The sequence below is a fragment of the Strix aluco genome, chromosome 18 (assembly GCF_031877795.1).
Source record: "Strix aluco isolate bStrAlu1 chromosome 18, bStrAlu1.hap1, whole genome shotgun sequence".
Classification (NCBI taxonomy): Eukaryota; Metazoa; Chordata; class Aves; order Strigiformes; family Strigidae; genus Strix; species Strix aluco.
In genome coordinates this window covers 464,541-477,750 of record NC_133948.1, presented here as the reverse complement: position 1 = coordinate 477,750, position 13,210 = coordinate 464,541, and the positions used below count along the sequence as shown (strand labels likewise).

General features: G+C 50.9%; 1 protein-coding gene across 3 annotated transcripts in view; it reads right to left on the bottom strand.

Annotated features, from left to right (window-relative positions):
• TTC28 (tetratricopeptide repeat domain 28) overlaps nucleotides 1-13,210 on the bottom strand; it is a 188,900-nt gene that overhangs the window by 44,061 nt on the left and 131,629 nt on the right. For all 3 annotated transcript variants that reach the window (XM_074844737.1, XM_074844738.1, XM_074844739.1), the window contains one exon: nucleotides 8,260-8,767. In XM_074844737.1, coding sequence (XP_074700838.1) covers nucleotides 8,260-8,767 — 508 coding nt within the window. The remainder of the gene's footprint in view (nucleotides 1-8,259; nucleotides 8,768-13,210) is intronic.

Sequence of the window (13,210 nt, the reverse complement as noted above, 5' to 3'; positions counted from 1 at the left end):
CAGATTCATTTTTTAAACTCACGTAGGATTGAAAACCCAAGTTCCATTACATCAGCATGAAGTATTCTGGCTGGATTTCCTGTATTTCTGTCAAAGCAAATCATTCACAAATTCTGCTCACTGTCCTACTGATGTGACGCTTCGGGAGAAGGCAATTTAGAAAACATGGGCAGAACAAAACAGGATAAAACCAGAAAACGCTTGGCTGCTGCTGACAGTTTGTTTCTCTCCCCCTGCACTGCAATCGTGATCAAAGCTGGGGCTCGTGGCAGGAGGGACTGGCTCCCTGGTGTCTTAGCCCAGCTCCTGGCCAAGTCCTTCCTCAGCTCCAACGAGCCCGTGGCTCTAAGTGATCAGCGTTAGCTGTCACACCTCTGGCTGGTGCATGCTGATGTTTCCCTCTGGTATGATGAGGGAAGGTGGTGGCAGCAAGGGCGGGATGAACTAAGCTAAGTGACCCTGCATGAATAATTTTGCCCTTCGTCTCCTATCTGGAGACACAGCCAGTACTGGGGCTCAGGGGACGGCTGCGCTGCCACACACAGCAGAGAGCTCACGGGAAAGACCATCGACCTCCGCAGACAAAACACAAAGTAATTACGAGGGGTGGAACTGGATTGGACACAAAGCTACGTAACTTAGGAACTGCAAAAAACAGTCACTGTAAAAGTGTCCCGTTACTTCAGAAACTACAAAAGATGGAATTAGCTAGATCTCTGCCCTGGAAGCAGTGCGAGGTGTCTGAGCTGGAAGCAGGCAGCACCAGCGCTGCCCCCAGGAGCCCACGCTCCCAGCCCTGTCTCCCAACAGTGTCCCTCCCGGCCAGCACCGCCGGTGCCTCGGCTCCAGCCCTGCCCAGCAAGGCACAATGCAGCGGGCCCCACCTGTGAGAAAGCTAAACACATGGCTCATCGAAAACCCCCCCTGAAAACCCAGGGTTTCCAGAAGAAGGGGATGAGCAAGTTTTTCATAATCTCTTTCTGCTAAGCAGACAGACTCCTCAAGGAGAGAAGGCATGCCATGGCCCTCCACCAGCACCACTCTCCACCTCCTCTGAGGAATTGGGTGTGGGAAAGCACTCAGCTTGGGGTGATGAAAATCAGCAGTAAACTATGCAAAGACATGCACTTCAAGGTTATGAGGGCAGGGAGCCATCATCTGGAAACAAAGAGAGAAGGAGCTACCCAGTGAACTGATGTACATCCAGCAAACAGAGACAAATGTGATTCCTGATGGACACAGAAGAGTTCATCAATTTACAGACCAATGCTGGTGCAACCCACAGAAGGGCATCAACCCTGGAAATTACTTTCACCGTCAGAGTACCAAGGCTCCACAACAGCCCTACGGTAGGATAGTGAAGCAAACAAAACGTCACTGTTAAAATGGCGCGCGGTTGGTTTATGATTCGTGGTATTTGTCTTACGTGGCACGTGCAGTAACAGGAGGCATCTTCCACTCTCTCAGTTTATCGTTGATTCCCCTGGTAACGCTGAGCATCTATGGCTTTTCTGGAAGAGTATCTGAGGCCAGCAATAACCACTCATGGGCCAAGGAATTACACCAGGAACAGGGACATCCCTTACTGCTGGAGCACATGCTGCCTCAGGAACACGTTCTTCGACTCCGTGAGTCGCAGCCGGCGCTCCGTGGTGCTGCACGGCACGCAGACCATTCCCTCTGAGCCCACCCTCCCCAAAACACTTACACCACCAAGTCACGACATCACCAGTAATATCCCTGGCAGAAGTGGCTGCTGCAGGACGTGAATGAACTCATCAGCAAGCCTCTCTACAAAGGCACATTCACAGATCATTTCCTTATGCTTCACTAATCCCGAGTGTGTCATGCTGAGAAATAAAACACAGCCTTACTTCTCAAGGAACAGAGAAAGAAAGATGCCACCAGGACACTGCCAGGAGCTACAGCCACAACCTGCTGAGGTTCGCAGGTGCCAGCAGGCTGAAACACAGAGTAACGGGACGGGCAGGAGGAGGACTGGCTGGGAGGTCAGAGACCTGGAGGAACCCGGAACAGCATGGGGACCTTTCCCCCTGCAAGGCCGGCAGCTCCCGCCCAGCCCGACCCGCAGAGAGACTCCAGGGACACGTCTGGCCGCCACGCACAGGCATCGACCGAGCCCGGCTGCCCCGGCGCCTGCAACCAAGAGCCACGGCCCACTGCACGCCCCTGCTGCGCTGTTGCTGCTCAGGGGGTTCCATCAGCCTTTCCGTACAAGCTGCCCTCCCTGCCCTTATTTCCAAGCATCCTGCTCTGTCTCCCTCCCATCAAATGGCAACTGTGTTTTCCCAGCCTCAGTCCACCCTCAGCTATACACTTAAATAAATTGTTGTCGAAGCCAGAGACAACCTTGGCCCTGCACTGCAGACACGTGGCTTGCTCTGAGCGGATGCTGACTCTACACCTTGGTACTAGTTCCATGTATGTTTTATCTGCGAGCCATGTTATGCGTGAGCCGTTTCACATTCCTTCCCATGTCCTGCACGATGCAAGCTCCTTAGCTGCAATCTTTGGCAACAAAACAACTGCAAGAAACAGACCAGATGCCTCTTAGAAAAGAGAGAGGCTCATTTTGGGCTGCAAGGGATTCTGCTCATCTAGAAGAGACAATAATTATTTAATACCCATCTCCCTACATCTAGATCAGTTTCCAAGCTGACACCTTAGAAATCAAGATGATGCCCAGGCAGGTCTGGCCTGTGACTTAGTGCTTCTGTTGTCCACAGGGCACTGACATGGAAAAATTTAGGCTGAGAAAAACATCTGCAAAGCTGCCTGCCTGCAAGGGGTGCTGGAGCAGCGTGGAATGAAAGTTCCTGCTTTTAGCACCTAGTACATTAAAAAAATGTATTAAGAGATAATGTCAGGAGCTTGGTGTGAAATCCATACTTTAGCTTACAATTTCTCTTGTGCCCAAAAAGTCCTTCTAAATAGCTCCTGTACTAGTGTATCTGTTATCCATTACAGTCCTCAGGACAGATCGCTGCTGCCTGCAGAGCAAAAGATGCTCGATCAGGCTGAGGTTCCTCTGGCCACCTGTGGTTCACCAGCCTTCAGATGTGAATCCTACTCCTGTCACAAAGTTCCTCTCCTTAGTTTTCCACCTCAGCCGTCTTACCCTCCTTGGATCAACATCTCTGGTAGCACTGAAGATTACTTGGCAAATACTCAGATGACTTGACAGAAAAGGAAAAACCTTCGGTATCCACGGAGGCCCTAGTGAGCAGACAGGATGCCACAGCTCAGCCTCCAAGTTAAGCACCCTGAAGAAACTCCACTTCACTGTGAGGAACAAGGAAAGTCGGTGCAGAGTGGTCACCATTAAAGTGCCACTGACAGCTCAGACGCTGTGTCCACAGGAGCGGTGGATGAAGGATGAGGATGCCAGTAAGAAGCCCTATGCTCCCCTTCATTACTTCTTTCCCTCAACATGGAGGAACTCACAACAGAGGAGGAGTATCGGGGATGCTGACCCAACCCAGACTCTCTCCTGCTGCCACTTCATACTACTCTTGAGGATAAAAAAAGGTGTATCTGGGGCTGGAGATAATAGGAATTCCTGCCCCAGGACACCAATCTCTCCTGTCCCGCATGGAGGAGAAGGGAAGCGGGAGAGGAAGATGGCAAGTCAGACACAGAGCACGGCTCTGAAAGGCAAACGGCAGCCAGAGAAGTAAAATTCATACTAAGCGTTAGGGCAACAGGTTATTCAAACAGCCAGTGCTGCTGCTCTCTGGAGAGGCTATGGATGGAGTTTCACCCTGGATACCACGTCCACCACAAAGCCTGCTCTCTGCCACGAGCCCCGCTCAACCAAATTCCTAGAATTTTATCTAAAAAATTAAGGTTGCCTTTGGGAAAAGAGGAATCTGGTGAGAGACTCCACGCAGCACCTCCTGGTATGTTTCCACCATTTGCCAGGGGTAATTCCAAAGGACGGGCAGGAAGGAAAGGTTCTGACTCAGACTCCAAAATCATCACCTACCAAATACATTCTCTCTTTGTGCATTCCTCAACAGACAAAATGAGGTTCGTAGAACTTCACAGTTATAAATGTTTTAGTCAGCCTCTTTACTGCCAAGAAAGGAGAAAAACAGTGAGCAAATGTTTACCAGGAGATACCCAGGACAAAATCAAGTAGCGTAACAGGAAACAAAGCTGTGCTCTCCTCACCATGGAGCCTGCTATCACATTAGTTTGCTCGAGCTGTCACCCATCTGTCGTGGCGCTTAAGGAGGAAGGATCCAGAAACACACTGTCATGTCAAAACACCAGCATTCTGACTCACTCCTACAGCTATAATTATTGACTTCAAAGTAAAAGACAGTCTTCTGGTCAGGCAGCTGGACTGCACTCTGTAACAGCACGTGAAGGACAGAGCAGAACAGACCCAAGATAAGAACCCAGCAGACACGAGGGGAGATGGCCAGAGATGGCCTTATATAGTGTAAAGCACCAAAAATGGCACAAATTACATCAATTCACAAGCTTTCTTTCCTTAATGATTAATACAGTTGGAACTGAGTAGAAACCTGTATAAGACACAGTAAAATAACCATAAAAGTTACATTCTGCCTGTGTCAATCACCAATTTTTTCAATTCAGGCAACGGATTGGTAAGGTGAGAGAGAAAGTGTCAGACTAACTTTGGAACAGCCTGTGCAGCCTCTGGGCTGGAGCCCAGCAGGCGGCTCCAGCAGAAGTCAGAGGCGCCTCCAGCCTCCCACCAGCACCGGCCAGCCCAGAACACACCTCTGCGTCGCGATGGGGTCACAGCTGCACCATGGCCTCCAGCTTAGACCGAGGAAACACCGCCCAGCTGAACCTGTGCCTTCGGAATGAAATATGAACACGCTGGAAATTGAAACTGAGCAAAAGTGGTTCCAAAGCTCACCCATGTGGTGGGAGAACCACATCCCAGCCCCATCCGCGGAGCGGAGCGGAGAGGAGAGCCCGGCAGCATCCGCCTGGATGAGCGCGCCTGAGAGCGGGCAGGGACGAGGGGAAGGGGCCTTGGGCGAGTTAGCTGGTCCTTCAGCAGTACGGGAAGGGATGGCCAAACGTAACCACCGGTTTTTGACCCTAATTGCAAAAATGCTTCAAAAGAAAATAGCTAGCATCTTCGGACAACATACCGAGCACATGAAGATGTAGCCACAAAGAGACGTGAAGCACCAAGGAGAGGCTTTGAACTGTGTTTTATGAATAATCTGAAGTGTCCTCTCCCCATTGCAGTGGGAACCCTTAAAAGCTGCAGAGGCTGAGAAGCCAGCTCTCCACATGGAGCCTTGGCATTTGGAAACACCATCTGCTTTGCAAAGGTTGACAGTCTGAGACTTCTGGTTAAACTCCACATCTCCTTGTTGTGAAGGGCTTGATAACTTGTGACTTGCCCGCAGTCCATTACCTCCTGCTCACCGAGTCGCAGAGCGCATCATACCTCCCAGCAGAGCCCTACAGCAGCTGGGCCACGTTACATACCGTGTCTGTCTTGCTCAGCATTAGATAGTACACTTAAGAGAGCTTTCCATCTACATCAGTGAAATGCAAACAGAAAATTTCTGTTGCTTCAGCAAAGAGGCCAACTCTAACATTCTGGATTAGAAACACACATTTAGATACATTTTTTTTGCCTGTCAGCATGGTTATTTTGATGAGGTTTTGTTTTGCATGTGGATTAGATGAAAGAGACAATTAAGACTTGACTTTTTAATTGGTACTGGATGCATTTTAAACAACAGTAATAGACTTTCTCAACAAGAACTGTATGTTCTCTTTCTCCAGTATAACTTAACTCTGACAGAGAAGACATAAAAATATAGCCAAATACAGCTGAAACGTGAGATCCTGCACTCAGAAGCTAGGAAAACTATTCTAATATGAAGTGTGGAGTGGCTGAGTCAGCATACCAACTGAAAGTTATATTTAGGCTTAAATCCAACACAAGAAAAACATCCTCTCCTGCACCAAAACTCTTTCCTTTTCTTAGTTTTTTTTCTTTTTTTCAACAAAAATTTCTGGAATTACATACTGAAAACATCATTAAATCCAAAGCTGCTGTAAGATTAGTAATGATAATAAGATGAATTTTCTAGTCCCAACTTGACTGATTTTGAGCCAGCAAAATGGTGAGAGAATTTAAACTGCAAGTGAGTACCGTGAAGGTTGAGGAACAAGAGCAAGTTGCTTCCTTGTGCACCAGCGCTTGTTTCATTCTGGGATGAGGGAAAGCAGCTACAGCAAGTATCAGCACTTGCAGCGAACTGCTAAACCCATCTTGTAGCAACATTTCTGCACCAGTTTGTTGGGGTTTTTTACGATGCTGAGTAGCACAGAGACAGACTACACTGAACATACAGGCAATTAGAAGAAATACTACAGAACTTGAACTTCTGCTAGCAAAAGAGCTGTGGTCTGCCCAGTGGCAAAGGGCTCACAAAACCAGGAGGAGACAATACGGAAAAGCCAAGATGGCTCATCACCACACTGATGTAGGGAAGGAAAACAAAACCAAGTGACAGCTTCCATTTCCCCAGACTGCTCTTCCTCTGTTTCCTGGATTTGCTCAGAAAGAACTGAGGCAATTCTTCAGAAAGCAGCAAGTGCCTCAGAGGGGAGGTGAATGAAAGTGGTTCTGATCTCTGGAGGTTTGCCAGTGCTGCTCAGGGCACATCCACCCCCACTCCATACGTGCTCACAGCTGACCGCAGCCGTGCCACCTCCCAGTAACCAGCCACCAGAACAGCCTGCACACCCTCTGCTCAGCTTCCACTGGAAACAAAACACATTAAGTTCAGCTTCACAGCAAGAGGAACTTTCCCTAAGACCTGACCATGAGTGGGGAAGCCAGTGCATTCCCCAGGCACAAGGTCTCCATCTCCCCGACCCAGGACCCAGAGCTGTCCCCCTGCCTGGACAGTGCAGGGTCCTGTTCCTCCACGTGGGCCCCTCTGTCCCTGTCACGGACCAGCGGATCCCTTGCATCTCTGCATCTCCCCAGGACCAGCCCCACGTGGCAGCAGAGGTGGGGATGCAGTTTGTGCTTTGCTAGATGCATCGGCTGCTGTTCTCTGCAAAAGCCCTTACGTAACCTTAGAGGAAGTCAGATGCAAGGCTTCCCCCCCCCCCCGACCCCTCCGGCCTGTTGGGCGCTGGGTCACACTGACAGAAACGTTGTCAATGCTCCCTGCTCTCTAATGCTAAGCACACCATAAGTGTTTTTGCCTCACAAACCTATTTTGCCTTACACATTTGACCTAATTTGTGTAAAGGAGGAGATTCCCAACGCTAATTAGAAAGCTAGGACTGTTTTCCTTTCTCCTGATCACCTTATCTTCTTCATTCAGCTCCTGAAGACTCAGCTATTAAGAGAAATTAAGTAATTCATCAAGCCCTTTTCAATTACCTGCTGTTGATAACATCAGAGTACGATTAGCATCTACAAATGAACCAAGTGCCAACTGCCAAGCAGAAACAAGCTAATTTACAGTGTGGGGCAGCCTGCAAGAGCTGAGATTCAGGGGCTGCCAGCAAACACATATTTTGTTATACCAGCAACAGCCCTGTTTTGCCACTCCCAGCCAGCTGAGAACACATCCTCAACGACAGCTGGAACATCAGCAGTGCAAACGCCACATCCCATGGCAGAGACAGAAATGCATCTTTGGTTGCCTCCCCATCTGTCGCTGTGAAGAAGCAGCAGGAATAGGCTTCACTGATGGAATTCACTCCTTCCCAGCCTGCCAGCAGGATGCCAGTGCTCCTCCTTAGAAGAACAGGAGACTCCTACACTATTATTTTAATGTGTACATTCTGAAAACAAACTTGGTTAGGATTTGACCCGTGTGTCTCCCAACTTACAAGGCAGCAATATACTGACATACCCAGCTGACAAGCTCTCAAAGAAACAGCCCAGTAATAAACACATCGCTTCTTGCCTTAGCGCAAGACTTAGGTTTATTTCTGACACCTGAATAGCTCTTCAAACGCACTTTCCCTTTTCATCTCCCTTCTGCCATGAGCTTGTGCTTTCTGGTGCCTTTCTGGGCAGGTTAATAACTGAACATGGGATACATTACATCGGCAGACAATCTGCCAAGTGCCTGTTTAATTTATGAAGACAGTCCGGTGAAACTGGGGTAACTAAGAAGACAACACACAGCAAACCTCCTGCATCCCGGCAGCACCTCTGACAGTCACTGCATTCCCTGACAAATTCTGCTCCATGTCAGGCCTTACCTAGATTGGAGGAGGCTCTGCCTTCAGCAGCGCGGTCCTGCAGGCTCTCAGCGATGTTCAACTGCTCTTCATGGTACTGCTTAGCCCTCTCCAGGTCCTGCATACATCTAGCTGCATGGCCCAAGCCAGCATAGGCTCGCATCTCAATGGCCTTCTCAGCCAGCTCCTGGGCCAACTCCAACACATAGTTGTGGTAGGACATGGCTTTGTCGAAGTTCCTCCGGTAGTGGTAAGCGCTGCCTAGGTTGCTGTAGGCTCGAGCTTCCTCCCGCTTGTTCCCCAGCTCCTTGGCGATCTTAAGATGTTGTTCATGGCACTGCACTGCATTTTCAAAATCCCCCATTGCAATGTACACTGCTCCCATGTTGCCCAGCTCCCGCGCCTCAGAGAGCTCGTCTTTGGACTGCTTCGCGAGGAGGACACACTGCTTGTGGCTAGCCAGTGCGTTTGGGTAGTCCCCGATGGCTGTGTACACGTGGCCCAGACTGCTCAGTGCTGAGGACGCTGCCTGCAGGGATAGAGACAAAAAGTAAGTACAAGTATTCGTGGAAACATGTCAGATGGCCCCAGCCCTAGAAATCAAAGCCTCAAAAGACCGTTCTGGAGGAAGAACCTAACTAGCTAGAAAACCTGCTCTCTGCAGCTCTCCTACACCCCGTGGCAGCTCAGGCGGAGGCAGGAACGGGTGGCTCGGGATACCAGGGCTAGGATGAGCTCTTTCTCTGAAGCGTACAGTGTGTGTGTGAGAGACCTGGCAGAGGGAAGGACGGCACTGCAAAGGTGCAGAGACCACCGAGGAAACAGAGAAAGTGATCGCTGCAGAAAACTGCACCCCAGGACCCACCTGAGCTGTTCCACCGAGCAGCACTGCCCCTGCAGGCAGCCACCCCTCAGGACACTGCTCATGGTACTTCAACATCCACACCAAGTCCTGCTAACACAGCAAATGACTCTGTGTATGGCAGCTCATAAGAAACCAGACAAATAATGATATTCCCCTGCAGAGAACACTGCAAACGAATGCTTGCTCTGTCCCACCCTCCACCCTGTAAGCTCAGTCGAAGCAACAGGCTCCTGAGACCCTGCAGGCTGATGCCAAAGCCCTGCCAGAGCCTGGCAGCAGAACACGTAACCTGACGTAACCGTGCTGCAGGCTGAGCCGCCGTGACAACTCCACAGTCTCTTCTTTCCAGGCTAAACAGCCGTTGAATACCTACTGCTGGAAAACTTACACACTTGCAGCTCAGCTGGGAGGAGGGAGATGCCTCTGCCGCTTATCTCGCAATACCAGTGTGCGGTCACCAACACCTTCACGTACCCGTGCGTGGCCAATCACACTGCGCTCCGAAAAGCGCAGTTCTTGCTGTGCAGCACCAGGGTCCTTCAGGCACAACGTCATTTGTTACTGAGCCCCAAACAACCCTGGGACTGCAGCAAAGACCAGCTGGAGCCTCTGTCCCCTGGGGACATCTTAAATAAATATAGCGATTTGAAAACCTGAGTTCTTACCACCGAGAAACAGCTGTACTTAACAAGACAAATTATCTGGAGAATCAGATTCTTTTGCCCACTGCATTCACCAGGACACAGGCCTTTCCTCCACCTGGCAGAGCCAGAGCACACACAGCCAGCCAGAGGGCACGGAGCCAAGAGCAGGGATGTGTTCCTTCTGTCTCACGCACATCTGCTGTCTCAGCACGGCTCTTCACTCCAAAGCCCTGACCCTGAGTCCCCCGTGGTCCCGCATGTGCATTTCCTTTGCTACCCAGCTGCTGCCGTGACCCAATTCCCCAGCAGCCAGCTCTCCAACCCTCCAGAAAGGAGCAGTCAGGATGACTGCACAGAGATTGGTCTCAGCCCTCTCCAGTGCTCTAGCTCAGGGAAGATCCAGTCCACCCTTCCACCCGAGACGGTGATGCAGCATCTCAGGTCACACGTCCCTGCTATTCGAAATGGTGTAACCACATAACCCCATGCTACCAGCGAAGGGGCAGCCTCACCCTTTTCCTGTCCTTGGCTGTGCACTCCCAGTGCACCCTTAGGCAAGCGTTCCGGTTCATGCAGCAGATTCTCAGCTCCCCAGTCACCTGTTCAAATTTCCTGTTTCCTAACAGGCAAGATCTCTGCACTGAGTGGTGTGACGGGGTAAGAGAGGCTCGACCACTCCACCAGGCTACAAGCAGGTGCAGCCCCTTCAGCGACTGCAAGACAGGTGTGTTCCCTCTGCTCTCGCATTCTGAGCTCAGCCACTGGAGGCACCTGTGTGGCACACTTTATTTTATTTTGCTATGACTTGGGTGGCCTAATGCAGCTGATACTGGTGCTTTTTGTTTAAGGAGCAAGCACACTTTGTGCTCCGGGTGCAATACTCCTAGGCACAACACCAAGAGCTCTCCCAGGAAATGGGGTTCCACATGGTAAGTGCAAGGTGTCACAGGTCGTGCCAACCAGCTATCCCCAATCTGAACACCATGGAGCTGGGGAAAGGCCTCAGTGTGATACCACTGATAAAGACACCAGACTAACCCCCAGGGAACACAAGACGAGCTGTAAAGAGCGAGCTTCTTGCTCTGCACACATGAGACATGACTCAGACCACAACTCCCCAGCAAGGTTCAGACAGCAAGCGGACCTCTGCAGATAAACTCACCTAAGACTTTGCAGATTCAAGTCCTCCTCTTTCAACTGTTCAAAGCAGCTGCCTCTTCCACAATACAAGTGCACAGAAACACACACTAATATCAAGGTTGGAAGGAAAACACTTAAATTAATCAGCTGGAGTAGCTAAGGGGCGGTGGTGCCTCCCCATCAGTGCCCAGGGTGACCAGGATGAACCTCTCCCCCCCTCCCGGCAGCAGACCAGGAAGCGCAGTCACACATCTGCACCTCGGAGCTCCCCGAGTCAGGGAACCTTCCCCCGCCCCGGGCGCTCCTCTGGACACCCGCCTCGCCTTGATAAACTGGTATATTCCTGCTTGGCTTCCACCTGCAGACTGCCTATGCCCCACAGATGCAGATTTCAACTCCTTTCTCCAAGGGAAATGATTAACCTCTTCCTGGCCACACTATCTAGAGGTCAGATGTAAACAGAAAGCAGATCAGAAAAGCTCTTCTGCAGGAGGAGAGCTGGCTCAGCACCTCTCAGCTGAACCACATTTTGCTATTGAAATTGTGTCCCTGAAGAAAAGAACCTTTTGTGACTTTCAAAGACAGTGGTAGGGGAAACCTTCCTAAAGATTATTTTAACTAATTATATCACGATTGGAAGAGTAATGTTAAGTCAGGAAGATCTATGGGCCAGAGCAAGAGGCAGAGAGGACAGGTGATAAATTATTTTTGTGATCAGCAGCATTAACAGAGTAGTATTTCCACACTGAGAAACTGTAAATATGCTGTGCTGATTCAAATTAACAGGGAAGCCATCTTTTCTGATACAAGAACCTGAGGTGACAGGTTAGCTATTAAACACAATTTATAGATCACAAAATCGAGAAGTTATAAGGAAGCTCTTCCTTGCCCAGCTCCATAAACAGCCAAGCTGCATTTGCTCTCGCCGAGGCATCCTTTCAGGCAGCTTAATTATAACAGAACTGCCAGAATTCAAAACATCTTAATTTTTTTCACTTAGTGTTGCAGATGAACTTCATTCAACGCAAGGGACAATGCACGGGCAGCAGTGGCAGAGCAGCAGCCGCTGTGGGGGAGCCCTGCGGCATCCCCAAAGACCACGGTACCGCTCCGCACGGCAGCGGGACGGGAAAGCCTTGGGCTGTCCCACAGATGGTGAGAGCAGCCCTGGATTTCACGCTGCCAATACAGGCTATAATGAACTAGAAATAAGTCGCTTTTGCTGCTGTAATTACCACAGAGCAGAGAGGGGAGCAGCCAGCAGCAGCTCTTCAGTGACAGCGCGCGAGGCCGGGGACAAAGCTACTGAACACACTGCCACATGGTCAAATGGTTTTGTGGGCTTGGGAAGCGTTTCTCCAAGAGCAAGCACCGCAGGTGGTGTGGAAACCAGCTAAACCCTCCAGAAATAAATGATTTACAGCCTCTGCAGAAGCACAGGCACTCGGCTCAGAATATCAGGGACCAAAGCCCTGTTCACTCCAAACATGAGCTCTGCAGGACACGCTGCAGAGCCGCTGCCTTCGCTTCACTCCCGCCTCCCGCCACAAAACCCCAGGGCAGCGGCTGGACCCGGCCTCCAGCGGCCGCCCAGCAGGGCCTGGGGAAGGCGCCGGGGCCTGCCGAGCGCGGCAGCCGGCTGAGGGGCCACAAATCCTCGCGCCAGGGGCAGCCACGGGCTGGGGTCCCGGCCGGCCGCCACGGGTCGGGGTCCTGGCGGGGTCCTGGCTGCTCCCTGGCCCCTCCTCGGCCCTGCCCGGCCGGGCTGTGCAGGCGGGACCCGTGGCCCCGGGCCCGGCTCCACCTGGGTCACGCTCGCCGCGGCGTCAGGGTGGTTTGGCCGCAGCCAGGCTCCTGAGCAGCGCAGTGAAATAACTTTTTGGCTGACGCCAGTGAGGAAAGGCTCTTATCTAAAAGAGGGTCCGAGGGGGCCTGTTTTGAGGCTGCTACAAACCAACATGAACTTTTTTGCTCCGAATTTTAATCCATTTTTACACAAATCTTCATGATATACATAGTATTGAGTGATTTGCAATCTCACTCAGAAAAAAAAAGGAAAAAAATAGATACATGCAGATATCTTGCAGAAGCCCAGACCAAAACACTGCGTGGGGCCCGTTACGGGCTTCAAGAGGCACCGGAGCTCCCTTTGTCTTGCTGGTGAGCGACACACTCACTGCTGCATGGAACAGACTGCTGGCCAGTTTGGGCAAAGTCAGAACCCAGCACAACGCGATCAGCAGAACTGGTTCAGCAGCCTCAATCACTTCTGAAGGACAGGCTACCACCAGCACTTCTGATATAACTGGGAAGAGACTGGAAC